Source organism: Glycine max, chromosome 18, assembly GCF_000004515.6.
Source record: "Glycine max cultivar Williams 82 chromosome 18, Glycine_max_v4.0, whole genome shotgun sequence".
Taxonomy (NCBI): Eukaryota; Viridiplantae; Streptophyta; class Magnoliopsida; order Fabales; family Fabaceae; genus Glycine; species Glycine max.
The window spans coordinates 37,981,682-38,009,547 of record NC_038254.2 but is presented as its reverse complement, the minus strand read 5'-3'; the positions used below and the strand labels follow the sequence as shown (position 1 = coordinate 38,009,547).

The window sequence follows — 27,866 nt, the reverse complement described above, 5'->3', positions numbered from 1 at the left end:
GGAGGAAAATTTGAATTTCTATTCAAATTTCACTTGAATTTGAATTTGAATTGGTGGAACCAAATTTGGAGCCAAAATTTCACTAATTATGATTAGTGAATTTAGTTATGGTTCAATCCACTAATCCAAGATCAAGTCCAAGATTCTCCATTAAGTTTGCTTAGGTGTCATGAGGCATGTAAAGCATGAAGGACATGCACAAAGTGTGACTATATGATGTGACAATGGAGTGTAGCATGCAAATGCTCACCTCCCCCTTAAGATGGTCCAAAATTTAATTGGATTATGGTTCTCGTAATTCAATTAAATTATCTCCCAACACACACATCAAATAGTGTACTTAATGCATGCAAAATTACAAAACTACCCCTAATACGAAAATTAGTCTAGATGCCCTAAAATACAAGGGCTGAAAATCCTACATTACTAGGGTACCCTCCTACACTATGGAGCCCTAAATACAAGGCCCAAAAATAATGAAACCTTAATCTAATATGTACAAAGATAAATGGGCTCATACTTAGCCCATGGGCCCAAAATCTATCCTAAGGCTCATGAGAACCTTAGGGCCTTCTCCTGCATCTCTGGTCAATCTTCTTGGAGTTTTCTATCCAATGCCCTTGGAGGGTAGGATTGCATCACATAGGCTCAAGAATCTACCCTGAGGTTCATGAAAACCCTTGGGCCTTCTTCAGCAGCTCTAGCTCAATCCTTTTGGAGTTTCTTGCTCATGACTCTGGTGACTGGTCCCTTCCTAGGGTTTCATAGGACCTTCCATGATAGACAATTTTTAACTGTCATGGAATCTCTTGTCGTTGAATATGGACTATTTTCGATGATATGTTGCATTTTTACCAAAGAAAAAACATTTTTTGTATAATTTTAAGACGGGTTTTTTTCAAAAAAACTCAGAAAATGAAATTTGTATGACGATTTTTCAAAAAACCGTCATAGACAACTCAATATCAATGACGGTTTCTGGAAAACCATCATAGAAAGCTTGACATCAATGATGGTTTTCCATAAAACCTTTGTACAATATGGACTTTTTATGTCAGTTTTTTATAATCGTCATTAATGTTAAGCTTTCTATGATGATTTTCTTGAAACCGTTGTCATTTGTAATTTTTTTTAATGTTTCTTTTGTTTTAAAGAACACCCAACCTATTACTTAACAAAGAATAGATACATACAGTCCAGTCCAAAACAAATATAGGAAATATACCTTAAGTAGTTCAGATGAAATTACACATTAATTAATTAATTAATATCAATAAATATGATATAAATGATGTACAATAATTAATTATGGCTTAAATATATTTTTTGTCGTTATAATTTAGCATTTTTTTCATTTTCACCCCTACAAAAAAGAAATTGGTTTTAGTCCTTGCAAGATGTGTTTGGTTTGTTTTTCATCCTTAAAGTACTTTAGATAACACTTTTTCACTGTCCAAAATATTTTTTTACCATTCAAAGTGCTATCTAAAGTACTTTAAAAATGAAAAATAAAACAAACACATTTTGTAAGGACTACAATGAAAAAAAAATTGTAGAGATGAAAAATATATTTAAGACAAATTTGAGGTTCTTTTTTTATGAGTGACCATATAATTTAATTTGAACTGAAGTTGGACTAATCGGACCTCAAATTTGGCTAGATCAAGTTTACCAGTGCATTGGATTTTCTAGGACTAACTACATTCCCCCCAAAGGCTCAAAATAAATATACTAATCAATCATATATCAATCAATGGATGCAAACGACAAATATGAGTATTTATTACATGAGCCAACTATTTGGACAACTTGAGGGAAAAGGTAACATAGGATTTCATAATTTGGTCTCAAAAAAATAAGTAGATGAGACAACCAAGCCTTTCACATCATACATGCGGACAAGTCTTTGCCTTTTGTCAGGTGTCTCCAACTTACAAAACTCCAAATGGAACAATTTTGATTCTACCACACTTTTTGCTACATCACAAGGGCACCCTATGTACATGCCACCAGGTAATAGTATCATTTGATAACCTTTATCAAATGGTCTGATACTGTGCCAATTCATTGCACATTCGCAGTAACATTTTCCCCATTAGAAGATGAACTTGAAGTAACATCCTAATTTTCAATAACACCATCAACAACAACAACCTCTTGTGTTGAAAAAGGGGTGTTAATTTTAAAATGTCTTATGGTCCACAACATATGAAGATACGTGGAAAGGGATCTTGTTGAGACAAATAGAAGGAGTGGCTTGTTTATCAAACGTAACCCAAATAAAACAATTACAATATACCACCAGAACTTGATATGTGAGGTGACGAAGTGGATCACTTTTTTACCATTTAGGGATAATTTCTTTTTGAAATTACAAAATGGGGACACTTTTTGAATTAATTCTCATTTGGGATAAATCATAAAAGTAGTTATGACTTTGTAAATAGAAGTCGTATAAAGATCTATGACTTATGTTTACAAGGTCATAACTACTTTTACAACTTACTCCTAAATGAGAATTAATTCAAAAATTGCACCCATTTGCTAATTTTGAAAAAAAAAATTACCCCCAAATGGTAAAAAATCGAAGTGGACAAAAGAGAAGGTCACTCAATAAGATTTTGTATGCCCCCACATAATAGAACTAACAAGGCAAAAGGACATTAAAAATTTGATAAAAGATATCCAAACTAAATAAAGGGGCATAAATAAAGCATCATGTGATTAAAATTTTGATTTTTTTCTCAAACTAAGAGCATAATTCAATGCTTTAAGAATTCTATTAAACTATAATTTTACTATGCATATGTGACTTGTGTTATTAAGTTGTAAAATACCTTAATAAGTTGACCATTGTTACCCATCTCATGTAACACAACAGTATCAACATTAGTAATTGTAGATTCATACACACCACTTCATTTTGTAATGGAATGACCTTTGCATTTACCCAAAAAAAGGAATAATCCTACTCTTCGCATCTTGAAATGAATGAAAAAAGTCATTAGAGACTTTAGACATGAGATATTGTCCTGCTGCTATAAAAAATGGCTAGAACTTTCAAAGCAAAAACTTAGTTATCGAAATTGTAGTAGATAAACAAACCAAAAAAGAAAGTTGCACATATCTGAGACTCTCGGTTAAGCTCACCCTAGAACTCTCAATAGAGGAGGAGCCCCATTACTTCTTTCCTCTAGGAAGATGACAAGCATATCTATAATGGCTCTTCGATCCAAAATGTGAAAGCATATCTCTCTTCAGAGAGTACATGATGCAATCCTACCCCCCAAGGGTATTAGATAGAAGACTCCAAGAAGATTGGGTCAGAGATGCAGGAGAAGATCCTAGGGTTCTCATGAGCCTTAAGGTAGATTTTGGGCCCATGGGCTAAGTATGAGCCTAGTTATCTTTGTACATATTAGATTAGGGTTTCATTATTTTTGGGCCTTGTATTTAGGGCTCCATAGTGTAGGGAAGGTACCCTGGTAATGTAGGATTTTTCAACCCTTGTATTTTGGGGCACCTAGACTAGTTTTGTATTAGGGGTAGTTTTGTAATTTCACATGAATTAAGTGCATTATTTGATTTGTGTGTTGGGAGAGAAATTTAATTGAATTGGGAGAAGCCCAATCCAATTAAATTTTGGACCAGCCTAAGGGGGAGGTGAGCATTTGCTTGCTACACCCCATTGCCACATCATATAGTCACACTTTGTACATGTCCTTCATGCTTTACATGTCTCATGACACCTAAGCACACTTAGTGGAGAATCTTGAACTTGATCTTGGATTAGTGGGCTGAACCATAGATGAAATTCACTAATTATAATTAGTGAAATTTTGACTCCAAATTTGGCTCCACAAATTCAAATTCAAGTGAAATTTGAATAGAAATTCAAATTTCCCTCTAATTTTGTGTGACACTTAGGTTATAAATAGAGGCCTTGTGTGTGAATTTTTGGAACTTTGATCATTTGAGAAATTAGACTTCAAAGTTAGACCTTATTTGAGGCATAAATTTTGTGCCCCCCTCTCTCCCTCTCCATCCACTCATCTTCTCCTACCTTCAAGCTCTTATCCATGGCTTTCTATGGTGGTGAGTTTGTTCTTGACTCATCTTCTCCTTGAAGTGGCATCTCCAATCACCTTTCCTCCTTCTCCATTCCACTACCATTGATCTTCAAGAATCAAAGGACTCCATTGATGAAGAAGATCCAAGGCCTACAAGCTTTACATGGAGCTACATCATGTGGTATCAAGAGCATCTTCATCTAGGTGATGTTCTTTTGCTTCCTTTATCTTTTTGTTCGGTCAATTCACTTTAATTCCTCATTCTTCATCTTCTTTTCCATGTATCTCTTCCATTTTCTTGTGTTTTGGTGCTGTTAAGATTAGATTAAAAAAAAAATAAACCGATTAAATCTTAGATCTACACTTGTTCTTGCATTTCTATGGTTCAAATTTTATAGATCTACTCTTAAATCATTTTTTGTGTTGATTTTAGGTTCTATCATTTTTCAGTCATAATCTTCTTGTGCTGAACCGTTAGATCTCAATTTTCTTGCAAAATATTGATTAGAAAAGAAAACAACAAAAATCTAAGTGTAAATCACTTCATTCATGTTGTCTTAGAGTTATGTTTAGTCATAATAATTGTCACATTATGTTCTAAGTTTGTGTTCAATTTTGATTTTGTTGATTAAATTCTAGATACATCTGTTCATGTTTTCTTGCAATTCTTATCCTATCATTTTAATTTTGAGTCTAATTCATGCATGTTATTTAGTTTGTAACATGTTCTAAATCAATTCCTAGGAGTAGTCTTGTTGAACTTTTTTTTTTGTTTTCTAAGTTTCCTATATGATGCCTATGAAGAAATTGAGTTGTGGCTGGATTTGTGAATCCAAATAAGTCTTAAGCTCTCTTTAATTGTGTTATTCAGGACAATTGAGCATAAGCAAACACAAATTGTAACTATCCAAGCCTTAAGTAGCATAAACACTACTCTTGATTTCTAGGTTGAAATTCTGATTGTTGTCAGTTTTGGCACACTGTCTTCTTAACTCCACCATGGCTTGAATACTTTGAGTTTTGAGCTGAAATTTTAACTGGATAAAATATACATCTGGACAAAAACAATGGAAAAAAATGAAAAAAGTGAAAAAGAAATGAGCAAGAAAAGGTGATAAAGATTAACATCAAAATACACGTCCAGAACAACAACAAAAAATGTGTATGCTTGATTTGCTTGCAAATTGTTGATTATTTTGAGTTGTATTTACAAGCCTATTTGACTCCTTGGAGTTTTTCATCTTTTAGATGTGTTGCTAAATTACATAACTAGAATTTTGCTTTGAGTCTTGTTTTTAATTTGTCAGTCTAATCTAGTGTCATTCTAGGACTTCCTTTGTGTTCCACCTTGGCTTGTGGTGTTGTCCTTTTGCTTTATTTTTTCTTAAATCTCATTGAATTAATGTCACGTTAAATTTCCTTTTGGCTTAGCTTTCATTTCATCTTTTGGTTTCTTGCTTGTCTACTTCTTCTTTTTTTGTGTTTAAGTGTTGCCTACAATAAGGATTGGAAGAGGGAATTGGTGCATTTCTTGAAGGAATATTTTTTAGTCTTCGAGGTTAACCATCCTATGAGCTCCATTGGATTTGAAGCAACCAAAGCCTCACCAAATTTTGAGTGAAACACTTGAGAAAACAAACAAGCATTGAAGACAAATTGGAAGACCTTAATTGCTTTGTTAAATTTGTTGTAATAGAACAATTGAGTGCTGAATTTTTTTTCTATTGCAATTCCTTGTATTTGGACATTCTTTAGGGGTGTATTGGGAGTCTCCAAGAGACCAACCAAACCTCTATTTGTGTGTAATATCTTAGTGCAAACTGTGTAGACTAAGTGAAGAGCTAGTTGGGACCACCTACCACTCATATCCTTTTGTCAACATTTAAAATGTAAAAGAAAACATAGTCCAACCATTGTGACATTTTATCAAACACTTGGTGTGCACATGTTCAAGGCATGTCTAAATGAAGGTTTGAGCATAATCAAAAAATGCAACAAGTAGAACAGCAAGAATGGGTCTATTATGATTCAGAACAGCACACTTTTAAACAATTTAATTAGCCAATCTTCCGACAATTTAAATTGCATTTTGTTTGAAAGGATAGCATAAATCATCAAAATTTTTAAACAGAAGATGATTCTTACTTGGATGAAACAAAGTGAAATGAAAAAATTTGAAGAAAGGATGGCCACTTGGATGAATTGTTGGCTATTGAAGGGGTAGGTTTTGTGTTCTTAATATGAAGAAGTTTTGAACTTGTGGCTGGGTGGAATGAAATCTGATTTCACCCCCCACTTTATGTTTCTTGTACGTTCACTCGTGCAAGCGAGTTAAGGGTCTGGTTTTTTTTTATGAAAAAACTAACATAAGTATAATCCTAAAATAATTTATAAATAGTTTTAAACAAACAATATTTAGATAACACAAGTATGAAATCAGACGAAAAGAAAATTAAAAAGTAAGGTTTAGAAATACTAGGTTGCCTCCCAGGAGTGCTTCTTTAACGTCTTTATAGTTGGATGTCTTTGTTGTGGTTCAAGCTTCTTGCAGTTGGACAACAATGATTATCCTCTTGAAATCTCCACCTAGGTAGTGTTTGATTTTACTACCATTCACAGTCCATGTCCTTTCGGTGGTTGGGTCCTCTGGTATCACTGCTCCATGTGGCATAACTTCTTTGATGATGCAGTCTAGACCACTTAGATTTTAACTTACCTGGAAACAATCTTAATCGAGAACTAAATAACAATACTTGTTGACCAGGCTGAAAATTCATTTTTGATAGCTTTTTGTCATGATAGATTTTTACTTTTTGCTTATAATGCTTGGAATTTTCATAAGCTTGAACCCTTAGTTCCTCCAATTCATGGAGTTGGAGCTTCCTATGTTCACCAATTGTATCTAAGTTGAAGTTCAGAAATTTTAAATCCCAAAAAGCTTTATGTTCCAACTCAATAGGTAGGTGACAAGATTTTCCATAAACCAATTGGAAAGGGTAAGTCCTGTGAGGCCAATAAAAACCATATTGGAGAACCTTGACAACAGTCCTCTGTCCATTATAATGGCCTCCATAAGGTGAACTATGGCAATGCCACAGCATGCTTCTTGCCTCCTCCTGAGTTACACACCTTCGCAAGAAATTGTTTGCTCCAATTTTAAACAAATAAGGATCATCCCACACAAAATGTTTAGCATCCCTAAAAAACTTCTTCTTTTGGTGCTAGGTTAGATCATCCGGGAGTGCACCAACTACTTTACAATTAGCCATCTCAACAAACCATGGCCTTATTTAAATGTTGAATAGCTTTTTGTCAGGAAACTCTTCTTGAATCTCAGGTTCTTGTGTGGTCACCTCATCACTGGTCAGCCTAGACAGATGATTAGCTACATAATTTTCACTTCCCTTTTTATCCTTGATTTCTAAGTCAAATTCCTGCAACAATAGAATCCATCTGATAAGTCGGGGTTTAGAATCAGCTTTAACTAATAGATATCTTATAGTAGCATGATCAGTAAAAACCACAAATTTAGATCCTATCAAATAAGATCTAAATTTTTCCAAAGCATATACTATTGCAAGCAATTCTTTCTCAGTTGTGGCATAATTTATTTGAGCTTCGTTTAAAACCTTGCTTGCATAGTGTATGACATGAAAAATCTTATTTTTCCTTTGACCCAGAACTACTCCTACTGCATAATCACTTGCATCACACATTATTTCAAAATCTAGTGTCCAATTTGGAGCAGTGATTATGGGAGCAAAGGCCAGTTTCTGTTTCAAAGTATCAAAAGCTTCATAATATGATTTATCAAAAGGAAATGAAACTTCTTTATTTAGAAGATTGCTCAAAGATTTGGCAATTTTAGAAAAATCTTTGATAAAACGCCTGTAGAATCTGACATGTCCTAAAAAACTTCTGATGCCTTTGACATTTGTTGGTGGTGGCAATTTTTCAATGACTTCCACTTTAGCTTTGTTGACTTCAATGCCATGCACCGAGATTTTATGACCTAGCACAATGCCTTCAGTCACCATGAAGTGACATTTCTCCCAATTGAGTACCAGGTTTGTTTCAACACACCGTTTTAGTACAGTGGTAAGATTAGACAAACATTTATCAAAAGAAGATCCAAAAACATAAAAGTTGTCCATAAATACTTCAATACTCTTTTCTATGAGATCAGAAAAAATAGAAAGCATGCATCGTTGGAATGTTGCATGAGCGTTACACAGACCGAAGGGCATCTTTCTATAAGCAAAAACACCAAAAGGGCAAGTAAAGGCTGTCTTTTCTTGATCTTCAGGATTAACAATGATTTGATTATATCCTGAATACCCATCAAGAAAGCAATAATATTGTTGCTCTGCTAGTCTATCTAGCATCTGATCCATAAATTGTAATGGAAAATGATCTTTTCTAGTGGCTTTGTTGAGCTTCCTGTAATCAATACACATTCTCCAACCCGTAACAATATGAGTTGGAATCAACTCATTTTTTTCATTTTTTATAACATTCATACCCCCCACCCCCCTTTTTAGGAACTACTTCTACTAAACTTACCCACTGGCTATTAGAAATAGGATATATCATTCCTTTCTCTAATAGTTTGACTACCTCTTTTCTTACCACTTCTTTCATTGTTGGATTATGGCGTCTTTGTGGCTGAGCTACAAGTTTATAATCTTCTTCCATTATAATTCTATGCACACAATAAGAAGGACTAATACCTGTAGTCAATTGCTCCTATGTTGTCTTGCAAAATTTTCACCAGTCTTCTTCTTTATCAGAGAGATTTGAATTAATGATGACTGGTTTCTGTGAATTACCTACAAGAAAAACATATTTGAAGTGTGGATGGGCTTTTAGCTCTATTGCTACTTCCTTTGGCTTCTATTCTTCTTTTATTTCTTCAAAGAGAGATTGGTTGCAAGGAATTTCTCTGAAGGCATCCAACTGTTGGAGACATTCTGAAATTTTCTTTGCTTCAACTTCACTTATCTCCTCAAATGCTTCAGTCAATGTTTTTTCTAACCCATCTTTTCTTTGAATATACTTTTTAGAGTCAGAAATTACCTCATCCAAGACATCCATTTGAAAACACTTCCCTTTATCTTTTGGGTGCTTTGTGGCCTCGAAGACATTAAATTGCACTTCATCACCTTGGACTCTGACAGTAAGTTTTCCATCATCTACATCAATCATTATTTTGGCAGTCTTCATAAAAGGTCTGCCAAGAATTAATGGAACTTCTTTGTCTTCATCCATGTCCATCACCACGAAGTCGATTGGAAAGAGAAATTTGTCGACTTTTACAAACACATCTTCAATAATACCATAAGGATGCTTGATAGTTCTATCAGCTAGTTGCAATGCCATCCTTGTGGGTCAAACTTCAATTTCTCTGATGTGTTTGATCATGGATAAGGGCATGAGGTTGATTCTTGCACCTAAATCAAGAAGTGCCCTGCCCACCGATAATTTCCCAATAGTCATAGGAATTGAGAAACTATTGGGATCTCATGATTTTTCCAGAATGGATTTTTGGATGATTGCATTGCATCCTGCTTCTAGCTCTACTATTTCATCATCCATGATTCTCCTTTTCTTTGTAAGCAATTATTTCATGAATTTGGCATATGTTGGCATTTGCTCTAATGCTTCTAAAAAGGGAATGCTAATCTGCAGTTTTTAAAGATATCTAAAAAACGTGACTACTACTTTTCCTTATCCTTTTTTGATGGTGCATTTGGATAAGGAAGATGTTGAATTGGTGAATGATCAAGTATAACTTTTCCTTTTTTAGATGCTGGCAATTTCTGCTTCTCTACTTGCTTCTCTTTAGCTAATAATTCATTTTTTTGCTCTTTTTCAACTACTTCTTTTTCATCACTTATTTTCACAACTCCTTCATTTGTCTTGTTCTCACTAAACTCACTTTCGTCCTTCAAACCAACCACTATCCCCCTCCTAGCTGTAATTGCATTACATTGTTCTCTTGGGTTGACCTCTGTGGTTGCTGAGAAGGATCCACTTTCGTGCTCAGACATTTGTTTCACCAGTTGTCCCACCTGAACCTCTAGATTTTTAATAGAAGTGTCAATGTTCTTTTGGTTTAAGATAGATACTTGCATCAACTGGTTTAAAGTATCTTCCATCTTGGACAATCTATCTAGTTGAGCTTGTTGTTGTTGTGGACCTTTATTTGAAGAACCTCCATAATAGTTGTTAGAATGACCTAAAAAAGAAGTGTTATTTGGACTAGAGCATGCATTATTATGTGGTCTCCAGCCATAAGGCTGATTTGAACCTGAGCCACCCCTATAGCCTTGGTAGCTTCCTTGAAATTTTTGTTGAGGTCTGGCTTGGTTTTGCAGATAATAGGCCTTTTCTTCTTGTTGTCCATCACTAGGTGCTGAACAGTGGTCATTCTGATAGTTACCTCCACAAAAATTACATCTCAAAATTTGTTGAACATGGTAAGCTTATTGTGTTTTCTATGGTCCACCTTGGTGATACTGCTGAGGAAGTTGGCCTATCTGCTTTGTTAAGGCCTCAATTTGTTGCGTAAAGAGTTTCTTTTGTGCTACAATTACATTTTGAGAGCCCAGTTCCATTATACCTTTTCTTTGAGTTGGAGCTTTATCGTGATGACTTTAATAATCACTGGCTGCTATGGAGTCAATGATTACTATGGCTTACTCTGGACTCTTGGACATCATAGTGCCTCCAGCTGAGGCATCAAGGATCATCTTGGTTTAAGGTTTCAAACCACTATAGAAGATATGCAGCAGCTATGCAGCATCATCAAAGTTATGGTTTGGGCACCTCTACAACAAAGCTTTGAATCTCTCCCACGTCTCATAGAGAGGTTCATCAGATCCTTGGGAGAAAGTCATGATGACAGATTTTGCACTAAAAAATCTTGAAGGAGGAAAGAACCTCGCTATGAATTTCTCCTCCACCTATTCCCAAGTGTTGAGGCTTTTATTTGGATGTGATTGGAGTCATGTTTTTGCCTTACCTGCTAGTAAAAATGGTAAAGCTCTGAGGTAGACAGCTTCAGCATCTTCGTCAGAAGCTCCCATAGTACTGCATAGTTCCATAAAGGTAGATAAATGTGTGTATAGATCCTCATGATCCATTCTAGCAAAGGGGTGTGAGCCAATTAGACTAAGCAGTGTTGACTTTAATTCCACGACCTTATTACTGAAAGAAGAAATGACTATGCTATTGTAATGTTTTTGGCCTTGTTAATAAGCATAGTCACCCAGAGTCCTCCTTGGTGATCTATTTCCTTCTCCTCTTTCAGCCATGTTATTTTATACAAGTGGATTATCACTCAAAAGATAATCAGAAGAAGAAGACTTACCCGGTGTTTTAGCGGTTGCTTGTTTCTTTTTCTTCCTATTCTTCCTTTCAATGTTGGTAATTTTCGGATCAAATGGCTTTGAATCCACTAGCGCTTTACCTCGCATAAAGGAAAAAAAAACACACTACGATAACCCGTAAGCACCATGGTTAGTGAAAAATAAAAGTAAGAGAAAATTTATACAAAATTTTATAATGAAAGCAATAAGTACAAAGGAAAGAAAAAATACGAAAGGAAATATATACAAAAATCAAAAGAAATTTACAAAGGAAATTAGTCTATCAAACTGAAAGTTTAAATCCGAAAGAACTAACTGGATGACTCAGGTCCCCGGTAACGGCGCTAGAAACTTGTTAGGACTTTTGGCAAGCATACCAATTGTTGTTGTAGGTTTCACATTTATAAAAGAGTTCGTCTCCACGGGGACTTGAGTTACTTAATTTATTCGGATAAAGGTTATAATTTTAATAGCTATGTACAAATTCAATTGAATGTCATTTGGTTTTGGTTTAACTAACTGAGAGTAAAAGAATAGTAGAAATAATAGATTTACGGAAATAACGGAATTAACAGAAATTTGAAAATAGCGGAATTAATAGAAATATGGAAATAACGAAATTTTAGTGCATTGGAAATACGAAAATTGTGGAAACGATTTAAATTAATTCAGGAAAACATAGGATTGGACTTCATCATTCATACCCTTAGTATCTTAATAAGATTAACATGTATAAATTATTTTCTAACATTACTGATCACACATAATTATCCCAAGTTGATTCCTCGTACTTGGAACCTAAGAACATTTACTAAATATCGATCCATTGCATATACAGTAAATATCTCAGCATTACAATTATATTCTCGTGCTTTTTGCAATCAAAATGTTATGCTTTATTCCTAGCAACGTAACATAGAGAGTAAAATCATTCGGTTCAAATTCTAAGATTACTTCCCAATCTCACTTAAAATCCAATTTCATGATATTAGTGACCAAATAGAATCAAGCATTAAGAGTAGAATGAAATTACCAACAATAAGTAAAAAAGATTAATACATATATAATATCGAAAGAGATACATAAGGGTACAAAGATTACATCCAATCCTTTAGAAACACTAACTGATCATTGTGTAGAGCACAAGACTAACAAGAGAAATGACAAAGGAAGTGATCCACAGTCGTAACTCTGCAGTGCATCGGCTCCACTTTTCCTCTTCTTCTTCTTCTTCTTCTTCTTCTTCTTCTTCTTCTATGTTTTTCTACTGATTTCAGGCTGCTGGTATATATTTTTCCTCTTCCCCTACATGGCTATTTATAGAAAAAGCCATCTAGTGCAGGGGGAGCTCGCCCAGGCGAGCTTGTTTACTTAGGCCTAAAGGGATTAGCTCACCCAGACAAGCTGCAGCTCACTCAAGCGAGTGGTTTGCTTATGGCTGAAGTTTTCTCTTTATCCCAAGCGAGCCAGATGCTAGCTTGGGTGAATTTATGGTTAGAAACATTCGTGAAATGACCATTTTTCCCTTCCTTAAAGCTTTGTTTTTGGGTCCATCAAAAAACCTACAGAATCATGGATGAATCTTTCATATTTAAGCAAAAATATTAGTAAATATACAATATATATAAACAACTACATTTAAGGGTAATTTGGAAAAAACTATTACAATCAAAGGATAAGTGCTAACAATTTAATCCCAAAAAACTGAAATTTGGCACTTATCAATACCCATCGAACATAGTATCTTCTTCGCCTGATAGTAACTTTTGGGCAACGTGTTTTCCTCTGGAAGCATATCATGCACTACCTGAAGAAGGGAAGTGAAGCTTTTGTCACCCCACCCATATCTTGCCTTGACATTAACCAGACTTAACATCGCTGACAACAGTGTTAAAGACTTCTTGCACCCTGGATATAAGGGCTTCTTCAAATCACTTTGTGATGTATCATACATAGGGGATTGTACTTGCTAAGAAGACTCTTGTCCAAGATCATGAATCATTTCCCCTAAGCGATCTCCTATTTGTACATCAATCTGTTTAGATTGGAACTCCCTCTGCATATTTGTCAATTCACCAGGCCATATCCATGTCGTATAACTCTTCTTAATCCCATCACACAGTAGATGTTCCTGTATGTCGTCGAGTACTTGTCGTCTCCGTTCAAATAGTTTATACAAGGATAGAAATATTCTCCATCCTCATCTGGTTTACTTCTTTCGGAGGTGAATTTCAACACCTTCCTTATATACAAGGCTCATGTGACTTGCATTCATCTAACTTTGATCCATCTAATTAATAACTCTGTGATACTTACAAAGTTTTTCCATGCATGAAAATCTCACTTTCTCATTAAAGGTGTGGCCCTATCCCATTCAGAAAGACATTTTTTATAGTACATTCATACGTCAAGGTTAACTCTTTTTTCTTAAATTTGACGAAATTTTGGTAGCATTTCGCATTGATCTCCAAGTATATGACATGAAAGCAATGAGGTTAATTCCATGACAATCAAGTATGCACTCAGAGAACAAAGATAAATGCATTTTACCAAAATTTCATCAAATTTTAAAAAAAATAAACTTAACCTTTACACATGAATGTACTATAAAAATATGACTCTTCCTAAACTATCCAAACAGACAATTCAAGATGCAATACAACAATTAATGCAAACTATCCGCAAGAATCATTATATTCAATCTCAAATGGGAATCTAAGGTTCACTCATCATGAACATAACTTGTATATAAATCAATACTCATTAATCACAGCCAACAAGCAATAAAAGCATTGGTAACAAACAAGAGCATCAAAACTTTATGAAAAACATATGTACCTGTGATGATGATCAATATAATGTCCAACAATGAATGTCGTGATCATAATGCAAACATCAAAACAAAAAAGTGCCTACAAATCACATTGAAGGTTAGACATTTTTAACTAACAACTCTTAAGCAACAACTTCATGACCACTACATACTGATATAATATTAACTGTGGATATGAGTAATTTACATTAAGCCGGAAAAAGGTAGGGATGAAACAATACTAGATCTACTTGCCTCTATCTATTCTAAACACAGAAAGATCAGTGATAACTAGCAGCCAACCTAGGTAGCATCCGTAGTCACCTATTCTCCTCAGAGTCAGGGTGTATGGATAGAAACTTCCCCGATGCAATCAACACGATCCAAAAATAGAGCAACAATCCAATAAACAGCTCAATCACCACCTGCATCAACCATCATTCCTAAAAACATTGATAGATATTTCACAAACACAACAAATTGATAAGTACTTGAAGCCTTTAACTAATTTTGACATTGGCATCAAACAAATAGGGAACAAACAAAAGATGAAAGAGAACCATGGGATAAATATATAAATGAAGCACTATACCACCAAACTCTCAAACAACCCAACCATGATTTGTATAGTGGGTAACAATCCAATACAAAAAATTTTCAATTTCACAAGATAATATCTAACATGTCACATTAGAAAAACTTTACATGTACAATGAAGTAGGTTTCCCTACTCTAGTATGTAATAAACTAGTAGTTTCTATATTTTCCTTAGTCTTAACATCATAAGTTTGGTCCCCTATAAGGCTATAACCAAAAGGACAAATGCAACTAGTTATATGTGCATTTAGGATTACTGGTATTTGATCAGATCAAATGAAAGTGTTCTTAACAAGTAACAGTTGCAGAAAAAAATCATTGGTTTCTATGCAACTTGTAGATACAATGGATTTGTGGCAGCAATAATATAATGACAAGAACAACAAGGCCAAAATAACAAATATTCCAATCAGTTAATAATGTGAACAAAGTTACTTTTCAGAGTCCAATGCAGTATCAATATCACCAAGTACCAATCACCACATATATATGCAGATCCCACATGAGCATGGCTCCTGCATGTATCATACCACCTGTCAGTTAGAACTTTTAAGGCAGCATCTTCAATTGAACTAGAAATCTGTAGGAGTTAGCTTATCTTGTAAGTTGTAACCCGAAATGCACATGTATTAAGCCATACCTGAACAAAGAAGCTCACTAAATGACAAAGAATTAGTCTAGGATGCTTGCCACACCGTCTAGGAGAATGCTTAACTTCAAGTGCCAAACACAACATGAACAGAATTAATAACTTCAAATGCCTTAACGAATAATGCCTAACCATAATGCCTAACTTTAGAGTTCATAATGCCACACTATCTTCAGAGTTCATAATGGCTAACGAAGAATGCCTAACTTCAAGTGTGAAATGAAGAATGCCTAACCATAATGTCATTCTACACCTTTTCAAGCTAACTTTAGAGTTCATAATGTCATTCTACATTAAATGAATAATGTACCTGACGGCACGAGACGGAGCTAAGACGGAGAGACACAGTGAGAACGGAGGTGAGACAGACAAAATGAACCTGAAACGAACACTCGCAGCTGAGAGTGCAGAGCGAGAACAGATAGGAAGAGAACGTAGCTGAGACGAAGACAGGAAGAAAGTGCAGCGTAGAAGAGTAAGTGGATATTAGTGTGGCATTTTTAAAAACCGAGTTCGTTAACATCGGTTTTTTAAAAAAAAACCGATGTTAACATCAATTTTTGGGAAACCGATGTTAATGAATTGCATCTATTTACAAATATGCCACCGTGTGAAAAACCGATGTTAACATAGAGACTTTATATCTATATTTTTTTAGTAGTGACAATTTCATCATTACAAATATAATAATAGAAATATGGTGAGAAAGCTTGAACAAATTTCATAAATCCAGGAAGGGAAGTATATGACTCATCCCAATCACCAAAAATACAAACTATTGCTTTCTATTTGGCTTTCCACACCTTTTATAAGATATTTTGTATCCATAAAACTTCGTACCCCATTGCCCAGAGGCTCTTCGCTATGCGAAGGTATGGGGGAGGGATGTTGTACGTAGCCTTACCCTTGCATATGCAAAGAGGCTGTTTCCGGATTCGAACCCATGACCAACAAGTCACCAAGGCACAACTTTACCGCTGCACCAGGGCTCGCCCTCATATTTTGTATCCATATTGATTAGAAATTGTCTCCTAAATCACAACGATTTTCAACGAGGGGTCTTTGTCCACCACTCCTTATTTACACAAAATAACAACACATAATGTCATTAGTCATGTTTTTAACATAGAAAACTATTCAAACTACACAATCAATAAAAAAAATAAAACATACCTTTTATGTTATTTGCAATTGTATCTAAAGTTAACTTGCTATGATCTTGTGCTAGTGTTGGATTCAAACATGTGTGTTGACCACCCCATTGAGTCACCTTCCAAGTATTAGTTTTTAGTGGCAAAATTGCCCTCATATAGAATGGACAGCCACATCCTCCATGTTAGGGCAAATGAAAATGTATTTCTTTGATTTTAATTCAACAATAAAGTATTTTTGGTGTATCTTTAGGGAATATTGGAACAAGGAATTTTTTAATTCCTCTTTAGTCTCAAATTCTAAACCTTTGTTTAACTCATCTCCAATATTCCATGAATTATGCACATCTTCACCCAAAATATCTTCATGATCAACGTGACTCCAATTAATGTACGAATAATGGGATGCATCATTCCAAGGTGGCCTTTGAATCTGTCCTTAAAGAAATTTATATTAATATGAAAAAGTAGTCATAGAATATATAAATATTTTGTTTTAAGACTTATGAAAAAAAATGACTAAAAAGCATAAAAACTTTAGCAAACTAAAGTAACACTACATTAAATATTCAAGATGTTATAAACCAAAAATAGTAAAGTACTAAATTAATAAAGCACACATTTATTTATTTTATAAAAAAGAGTAACTAAAAGTAAACATACCTTCTTCAGGTTCAGATATTGAAAGTGGTTCAAGAAGCTAGCTTGTCTAAAAGGGCGTTGCTTCGTCATTTGTGCCAGTAGAATCACCATCAACTACATCTTCCTCCTCGGATGTTTTCTTAGCAAATGAGTTGGACACAATATAGTTGTTGTCATCATCATCATCATCTGAAATCGCAACTCTTTGCATGATTGTTAATGCTTGTCCTTCATTGGATGATAAGTTTTGCCCACTTGACATGCAAGAACAAACTGCCCCACCTTGTAATGAGATATTAGAACAACTAACAATATCTACTTCAAAATAAATTTCAATTATTGTCCCACTATTTTGTTGATCAAAAACACTAATCATGATTTCTATATCTTCATGATCACCATATTTATGCAATGTGACATATTTTCCACCAACTTTGAACCTAGATGTTATAGCTTGATTTCCTATAACTTTAATGTGTCATGAACCTTCCTCTTTAATACATCAAAACTAACATCACATTTGATCTTAATTGCTCTCTGTGTCCCTTCGAATGTCAAACCCTCGTCACCAATACATCCTCGCATTCATATACACAAATGCTACAATTGGAGCAACAATAATTGTTATCAATGTACCTATAGAACAACAAAATATTAAGGTGGAAGAGCTATATTTGTTGAATGCGTGAAGAAAACGAGAAAACAACTATAGGTGGAAGAGTCCTTTATCCAAATTACACCTTCACCCACAAGGTTCACGTGTCTCATTAAATTAGCCAATGTGAATATTTCCTCGCGTGTGCATTAGAAAAATTAAATGAAGTAGCAAACAATAATAGCTATTTTGATGTTAACAAAGAATTAGCATTTCTTATTTGTTACTTCACTTTATGTGCGTAAGAAAAAGTACAATGAAGTAGCAAATAAGAATTACTACTTCTTTGTTAACTTCAAAGTAGCAATTCACATTTGCTACTTTACTTTAAGTGTGTCAAAACAAGTAAAATAAAGTAATAATCTATTTATAATATATAAAAGTTGAGCTCCTCGCTATTATGCTGGCACGTCAGTAAAATCGATGATTTGGAGAAAGGAGAGTATTCTCCTTTTGTGTCTATCACATATTTTTTCCTTCTTCAATGTTACTCACAACATAACAAAACCTATATCAAAATATTTCAATTCAATCTTACTAACCTCCAAATGCTTCTCATGTTCACAGCCTTCATTCTTCAATGTTCTATATTACATTCTATAACCATTTTCTTTTACATTTTATATATCATTCAATTTATTCATATTAATAATTTCTAAATTCTAATATATTTTCTACTCTATAAATATAAATAAAAATAAATATTTCACATCAACAAAGTTCATGATTTAAAATTAGTTTTCACATCAACTTTAACTATTACAAATATAATTTTATTTACTATATCCAATATTACATATCACAAAATGCAAAAAAAATACATTAAATTACTTTTAAACAAATTTTATATTGATTAAATTTATTTAATACTTTTAATTTTAATCCGATTTGCACTTTTAAATATATTACAACAGGAAACTCCACTGTATGTAGAGATACAGGAGAATATGATTTCAACATTCAATGATATTTTACAAGAGGGAAACTTATACACCATACATAATTTAAGAATTGTCTCAACAAATGATGCATACAAACCTGTTAAAGGAACCTTCAAAAGATAGTATATAAAAGTTGAGCTCCTTATTATTACAATGCCACGTAAGCAATGATGATTTGGAGAAAGGAGAGCATTCTTCTTTTGTGTCTATCACTTCTCTTTTCCTTCTTCCTTCTTCAATGTTACTCACGACGTAACAAAACCTATATCAAAATATTTCAATTCAATTTTATTGACCTCTAAATGCTTCTCATGTTCAGGACCCTCATTCTTCAATGTTCTATATTACATTCTATAACTATCTTTTTTTTACATTTTATATATTATTCAATTTGAAAAGGTAATCAACATCCAAGAAGAAGGATCAAAGATAGTTGCGATCACTTCTATCATGCAGAGGTTTGATTACTTTCACACATATAAAATTCTTTACAAAATTTATATTCTACACTTTATATATGTTACTACTCTAACGCTTTTCTTTTCTATATAATATATATATATATATATATATATATATATATATATATATATATATATATATATATATATATATCATTCAACCAAAAGAAATATGGATAACTAGATAAATAGATGGTTAAATTGTATTTAATGTTTACATTAAGCAATTGTCATTTCACTATGGAAATCAAAATTATTTTTCTAAATTTAATTTAATTTATATTATATTATATTATATATATATATATATATATATATAAAATTCTTAAATAACATTTAAATAAAAATCCATCCATAATTTCCTATCCCTTTATTTTTATATTAGCGTTTTTAATTAATTTGATGTCTATTTATTTATTTGAGATGTTTCTTTACTATCTTAAGTATTGTTTTCAATTCAAATTATTTAATAAATAAATAATTTTAATTTAATTAAGTTGATATCATACTTTATTCTTACAATAAATTTTTTTATATTTTATTTACTATAATAATTTTAATTTACTAACAATTATATTTTAATAATTGTTTTTCAGATGAGTTTTCAATCAATTCAACTTCAAGTACAAGGATTTATATCAATATAGACAATCCTGATTTTGCAAAGTTCAAGATATGGTCAAATGAACTTCCTTGTTTTATTTTATTTTATTATACACATTTTGTAACATTCAACAAACGAAATTGTTAGATTATTCTAATTCTTTGATTGATGTAGTTAAAAAATTATAAATTTTATTCCAAATAACTGCTTTGTAGAAAAAATGGAGCAACATCAAATAAAAGAACCATCTTCTCCAAGTTCTGCAAACATTGATCTTGACAAGAGAATGTCAAAAAATAGAAGATCCTTGCAAGATATAATATCCATGATATGGGTATGAGAATCGCAGATATGTTAACCTACCATGACCTTCATATTCATAATATTTAATAATATTTTATTTTTTTCTTAGTTTTAACATATATAAAATAACAGGACAATGTGCTCACAATTCATGCAACAATCAATGAGATCGATGACACGTTTGATTGGAAGTATGTTACATATGAGAGATGTCAAAAGAAAGTTACAAAAGAGGAAAATTAATACACTTATAGAGAATCCAAACAGTCAAGTACCCAACAACAAGGTTTAATGTTTTGTATATAATAAATTGTTTTTTATAACATAATTAAATAAATATTAAAACTTCTAAAAAAAATAGGTTCAAGATACAATTGAAAGTCTCTGATGACATTGGTGTAGCAACATTCACAATGTCCTATCAAGATGCGCAACAAATTCTAAACACAACAACATCTAAACTCCTTCACACCAAAAATGCAATCAAATAAGGATATCCCCAATATTGTATACATTTTGCAAACACACTTTTTGTTTTTGAAATCATGCTCATAGCTCACAACTTGAAGGAAGGGTTTCAAACCTATACTATCACTAGGACTTTTATCCCAAAAAATATCATTAAGCATAATTCTCTCCTCGAAGAAATTAAACAGGTAATCATATCTATAATTTATTTTCATTTTTACTTCTTGTACAAAATATTAATAGTTTCATCCACTAATTAATATTTTTATTAAAAAAAAAGGAGTCCACTTCACCACAACAAATATCATCAAATGAGTGAGGTGAAGAACTAATTATGAGTTGAAGTCCAAAGCTAAAAACATCTAATAAGTCAAAATGTACATCTTCATCATCATCTAATGAAGAAGTTTATCAAATCTCACAAAGTCCATTAAGAAGAAGGCGAATAAACAAACAGTCAGAGGTCAAAGTCTAAAGCTACAACTATCCAAGAAGTCAAAAGATACATCATCAAAAGAAGAAGAAAGTTCATTAAAGAAAAATGTGAAAAAACAATCTGTCATAAAAAAAACCTAAAAGTCAAAAGATGCATCTTCATCATCAAATGCAGTTTATTGAATCTCAGAAAGTCCATTAAGGAGAAAGACAAATAAACAAATTGTTCTGACATCCTCTTATGAAAATCTTACTTCAAAGTTTAAAGAGGAGTATACCAAAGAAAACAAAATTCAACAATAGGTTTCCGACGAAAGAAAATAAATACAAAAAGTCTATTTAATGAATAATTTTCGGTGTTTTATTTGCATCATTTTTATGTTTTTTACCATTATGGTTGACTATTTTTCTTTCATTAGATATATTTCTTTAACTACTTTATTATGTCAATTTCACTTTATTCTTATATTGTTCTTATAAAATTTATACATAATGCTTACTTTATAAAAAAATTCAATCATTTTTATTTGTTCGAAAGGTAAAAAGAAATTAAGGTAATATCTATCATTAACCATTAATCTCTATTGATCATGAATCCCAACAACCGAGAATTGTAAATTGACACGATAAGGAACTATAGAATATCTTATTCCAAAATTTACTATTCCTCTCAAAATTACAAATCAAATAAGTTTTTATCTTCATGGTAACCAACTTTAGTCGAGTGCTCAACCTCCCATTTTAGAATATTCTCTTATAAATATATAGATAAATAAAAAATATCTTAATTTATATGTAATTTTTTTATCTTCTTTAACAAAAAATGATATAAAATATCATTAACAATTATATTTTTAAATTTAGTTTATGAAACAAATAATTTATTTAAATATTTCTTTAATTATTTATAAACCTATGCAACCCACGGGTGTATGTCTAGTATAGACTAAATACGTAACCGGGTAGACTCATGCTGTCATGCATCATGAATGCTATTTCATATATCAAAGCTATATCAGGCAAACCACCATAAAATTACTTGGACAATACTTTTTCATAAATTAAACTAATTTTTTTAGCTTAATGAAATAAAGTCCTATCTTAATTTGAAGAACAGAGACATGTACACTGTAAACACATGACTTTGAACTTTGCAGGATTAACCACTTTAATTCGTTATAAAATTCATATGATAGTTTTCTGACTTTTGTACCTTTGACCTGTATATTTAGATGCACACAAGATGTCATTTAGTAAATATACGGTGCATATATATATATATATATATATATATATTATCATTAAATACAATTATATATGTGTGCATGCATAAAATGATAACAGACAAAAACTTTGAGGTAATTAACGCAACATGAAGTCCATGGCAAAATTTAAGGCCAATATCATCATGAGCTGACCCAGTGTACTAGTCATCTTCGTGACCATTGCCACTTTTTTCAGATATCATAAACAATGAGACACACTTCAACTTTCACATTCAGCATTAGAAAATTTCCTCCTTATATACAAGATTAGGTGCTTCACCCGACTATTGACTAATTTATGTTTCATAAGTTTGTAATTTAATTCTTTATAATGTTTGTGTTATGATAAGTCTAAAAAAAGATAGAAATTAAAAAGCTAAAATTTTGTTTTTGATAGTTGTTAAATACAAAGAGAAATATACATGAAATTTGTGTTATACAAGAAAACTTTTAGTATCATGTCATGGAGCTGATTACACTTGATGTTTGAAACATCTTTGCATGTATTCACACTAAGTCAACTCACATTAGGTATAAAATAAAATCCAAACAAAAATTCTCAAATACTTTGTTAACTCTGTATAATGCATGGGTCAAAAATCTAGTTTTAAAATTAATAGCAGTGGTTTATGTTGTTTTTAATCATTAACAAGGTGAAGAAAAACATTACTTCGTTATTCAATCGAGTAATTAACGATACTCAATCTCGTAATATTTTTTAAAAATTGATTTATTATTAATTGGTAGATTTTAAAAATAAAAACAAAAATGAAAAGTTTTGGATAGTTTTCAAATGCGTTGGAAACTTTGATCTAAAATAAAATAAAAATCAAGAGGTTTAAGGTATTATAAGATATAATAATCTAGATTTTTTAGAGATTTTTTATAAATCTTTTAAATATTTTATAGTTACATGAAATTTTAATTAAAATTTAAAATATTTTAATCTATATGTAGATTTTATTTTAATATAACAGTTATTGTTGATCATTTGTAATTTTGAATACTCTTGTTTTATGTGGGATCAACTTCACTGTTCTTAAATTCACATGATATATTCTGTTTAATGAATGTTTATGTACTAATTAACAATATAAAAAAAAATTATATAATTATCTAATCACAAATTATTATTTAAATTAAATTTTTTTGAGATACTTATTTGAAAAGATAACAAACTTATTAACAATGAGTATATATAGACACACAGAGTTCTTATTCTCCTTTTTCTTTTCCTCTCTGTTCACTGCGTCAGTTGAATGGAGAAAATGTCTCCAACGGTAGATCGGATTAGCTCTTTACCGAACGAACTCCTTTGTCACATCCTGTCTTTTCTGCCAACGAAACAAGCTGTTGCCACAGGTATACTTTCTAAGCGATGGGGCCCTCTATGGCGCTCAGTTTCCACTCTCGACTTCAACGATGAAAGTTATTTGCAAAAGCGAACGTTCTTCTACTGGTATCGTTCAGTTCAATCTGTTTACACAGTTATGCTCCGCCGAGATGTGGCACAACCCATCAAAAGGTTTATCCTTGCGTGTTCCTTTTGTGACGTTTATACTGTAAGCACATGGATAATGACTGCAATAGAACACAGAGCTGAGCATGTAAGTCTTTCCCTCAATCCGTTGATTACTTTGTCGTGTTCGATTCTCAGTAGCAGATATCTTGTGGTTCTGGAGTTGTCAGGGCCAACTCTTAGAGGGATTTCATCTTGTGATTTCCCATCACTTAAAACACTGCATCTGAAGATGGTTCATTTACGAGAATGTAGATGTCTTGTTGAAATTCTTGCTGCATGTCCAGTTCTTGAAGATCTTTTTATCAGTTCTCTGCGAGTTACCAGTTCTTATTGTCATGGCGGTGACCAGTTGAGATTGTCCAAACTTGTCAGAGTAGATATTAGTGATTCTGCTTATTTAGCTTGTATTCAGTTACCAACATTATCTAACGTCAAGTTTCTCCGCACTGATGTTGTGGTAATATATACCAACTTGATGCTTACTGAAACTACTGGCAAAAAGAGATGTCATTCAAATTTCTTTTGCTTTTGGCTAATGCAGCTACTTTGACTAATGCAGCAACTGCGGACTACTTTCGTCGGGCTTTTCACTTTTGTTAATTTAACCTACTTGGAGCTTATCGTTGACGCCCATTATTGGGATTGGTTGCTTAAATTGCTGCATTGTTGTCCCAATCTTCAGATTCTTGTGATTGATAAGGTTTGTTGAGTTTGGAGAATACGATTGATAAGGTTTAAATTGATGCATTGTGTTTTTAAGACATTTCATGTGGTGTTTATTCTTTACAGGGAAATTCTTTCAACAAAACCAGTAATGATGAAAATTGGGTATATTCACATCTTGTTCCCAAATGTCTTTCGTCAAAACTTAAAACATGCCGTTTCCAAAAATATGAAGGATGGGAGTGTGAATTTCAATTTGCAAGATATATTATGCAGAATGCAAGAGCTTTATGCGCCTTCACAATCTGCAGTACTGGTTTCTCACCTCTAGCGGCAAAGTTCCAAATGATTAAAAGATTATCATCGTGTCCAAGGATTTCAATCACGTGTAAATTATCCTTTGAATGACATTCTATTAGGCTTCCTAGTTCCTAAGTAGTGTTGCTTTTGACTAGTACCAGATGCAGTGGTGTTGGTTTTGACGAACTTGAACATGGTCTTTTCATTATGTTCTTTTTTCAATTTAACAAACACTTATGTATACACCTACACAAATGAAGGATTTGAATTCTAATTATATGTTTGTGCCTCAATGAAATTGGCTTACAGAAGGTAATATGTTTTTAATTATATTAATATGCCCGTGTACGCAACATCCACATTGACATTTCAACTTAATCATGAGTGTTATAGCAAGGTTAAATCAAACGTCATTAAATGTAATTTACCTCTTGTTATGCAAATTGTAATTGAAAAGAAGAAAGTGCATATCACAATATAATTCCTAAGATTAGTTAACAATTGTCGCATCAAAATAATTAAATCAAAATTATAATTTCAGGATTTTTTTTAGTGGCTCACAAAATTTTAAATTTGGGTCTATGTTATTTCAGGATTTAGATAAAACTTAAAGGAATATTAAAAAGATATTGAATTTGTAAGAAATATATAATTTATTGAATATATTAAGATTTTAAAATGTATAATTATTGTCAGTTGGGGGACATCCGATTAATAAATGCATAATTATTTTTTGAAAAAAAGTTGAATTTCAAAGTTAAAAATTTTATATACATATCTCAGTTATCATTGAGATCCAGATAGGATTATCTACCAAAAGAATTTTTTTTGTGAGATCTTATCTCAATAGATAATACAAATATTTTTCAAAATTAATTCTCGCATGTCTTATCTTAATTTAATTTAATATTTTTAAAAAATACTTAAATTCATAGATATATTAATTTATCTTTATTATTTATACAAATATTTTGAAAAATATATAATTAGTTTTTTGTACCTAATTTATATAAAAATATTTTATAGTTGAATTTCAAATTTATAGTATCCAAATACCTTTTTAAACGTTATATTTCAAATTAAAAAATTTTAACTCACTCAGTTAGTGAGAGTAAATAAAGGGATGAAAATCATGTCCTAAAAGAAAGATTTTTTAACTTTGCAATTATATACCAACAGATCATACAGATATTTTTGAAGATGATTTGCAAAATTGCAATTTTATTTTTGAATTTTTTAATTGAAAAATTAATTTGGGATTTTTTTCTATAAAACCATAGAGGCATCTATGTTATCAAGGAGTACACTATATCTAAATTTACGTGCAACTAGCTTATTCTGTTTTTACTCTTTCTACCACTCACTCACACGGAAACTCAAATTAGTAACATCATCATTTTCCCTTTCTTGTTTCTCTCTAGTTTTCTTTTTCTTCAAAGCTTTTCATTCAGATTGCTCTCTATTTTCTATCCAAACCTTCCAATAAAACTTATGCTAGGACTAGATTTATTCATTTATTGTTTTCAAAAATAATTTATTTTTTACCCAAATAAATTTTTATATTAAAAATTAAAAACAATTTATTTTCTACCAATAAGCATTTCTTATATAAAATATTAAAAAATCACTTTCAACCTAATAAGAATTTCTTATATAAAATATTTTCTTATATAAAATTAAAAATAATCCAAAAAGAAAGATTAAAAAGATACATGAATTTATAAAAAAAAATTACAACTAATTAGATATATAATTATTTTTAAAAAAGAGTTGAATGAGTGCAAAATGTATTTTTATTCAGGAGCTATAACATTTGCAATATTTGAGTCTTGTACCTACTAAATGGTTTCTTTATTAAAAAAAAAAAAAAAACCTACTCAATGGTTTATTCCCCGTTGTGATCATAGAAGTTTATGGAATGCATTTCCACTAACCAACTCTATTTGAATCAAGGCTGTTACTTTAGGCACCCAGCATTTTTGTTGGAACACCCAGCACCCTTAGTGAAATGGCTAAATTGTCCTTGATCCATTTAATATATAAAGGAACAGTGACTTGTCTTCTTCCTTTCTCCTCTGCTTCGCTTCACTTCTACTTCGTCTTCTTCCTCTTCTGCTCCATCTTCTTCCTCTTTTGCTCGTTGTTCCTTAGCTTCTTTTTTCTTTGCTTCTTCTCACGCACATCGTTGCTTCCTGTGTCGTGCGCTGCGGCTGCTTCGTCTTCTTCGTTGCTGCTGGGTGTTGGTTGATGGTTGTTGTTCGTCTTGCTGGTTGCTTGGTGTTGAACCCAATTCCTACCATGATGAATAAAAAGTGTAATATTTAAAATTCCTTAGGAGTTATACATTTGTGTATTGATAAACCATGAACCAGAATAGATCCCATGCAGCTATTCTTATTCTTTCTCTCCAACAAAAAAAAATGAAATTTTTCTGGAAAAAACTCCATATGGATCATCTGTATGGTTTTTTTTTTTTGTTGAATAATTTAAGATTTAAGATTAGATTGCTAAAATTAAGATACGTTTTTTAATATATATATATATATATATATATATATTAGTTATTACTAAGATTAAATTAGATTCTTAAAATTAAGATTAAATTAGTGATACAATTAATTTTTAATATTTTTATATTATATTTGTCTCACTTTTTAAAAAAATCGAAACAAATATTTAAAAGATATTGAATTTTTTACTTATGAAAAATATTGAAATCATAATTAAAAATAATTTAAATTTTTTAGTTACAATAAATATTTAAAATAAAATATTTAATAATTAAAATTTGTTATAAAAATATTGAAACATAATTTTTAATTGTACAATAAATCTGTTAGTTATAAAAATTATGAAACCAAAATTTAAAATATGATAAGATTTTTAGTTTAAGATAATGATTGAAATAAAATTTAAAAATATATTTTTGTATGGTTCATATGAATTGATGATTCATAT

The 27,866-nt window shown here is 31.8% G+C and overlaps 1 protein-coding gene and 1 pseudogene across 1 annotated transcript; one reads left to right on the top strand and one right to left on the bottom strand.

The window, feature by feature from the left end:
• Window positions 1–1,834: 1,834 nt before the first annotated feature.
• LOC100790722 (uncharacterized) lies at window positions 1,835–7,171 on the bottom strand (annotated as a pseudogene).
• Window positions 7,172–23,691: 16,520 nt separating this feature from the next.
• On the top strand, window positions 23,692–24,961 carry LOC102661539 (F-box protein At4g09920). The gene is made up of 4 exons (XM_014770645.1): window positions 23,692–24,402; window positions 24,505–24,645; window positions 24,735–24,773; window positions 24,872–24,961. Exons 1-4 carry the CDS (start codon window positions 23,692–23,694, stop codon window positions 24,959–24,961), a joined length of 981 nt encoding a protein of 326 aa, XP_014626131.1.
• Window positions 24,962–27,866: the final 2,905 nt, after the last annotated feature.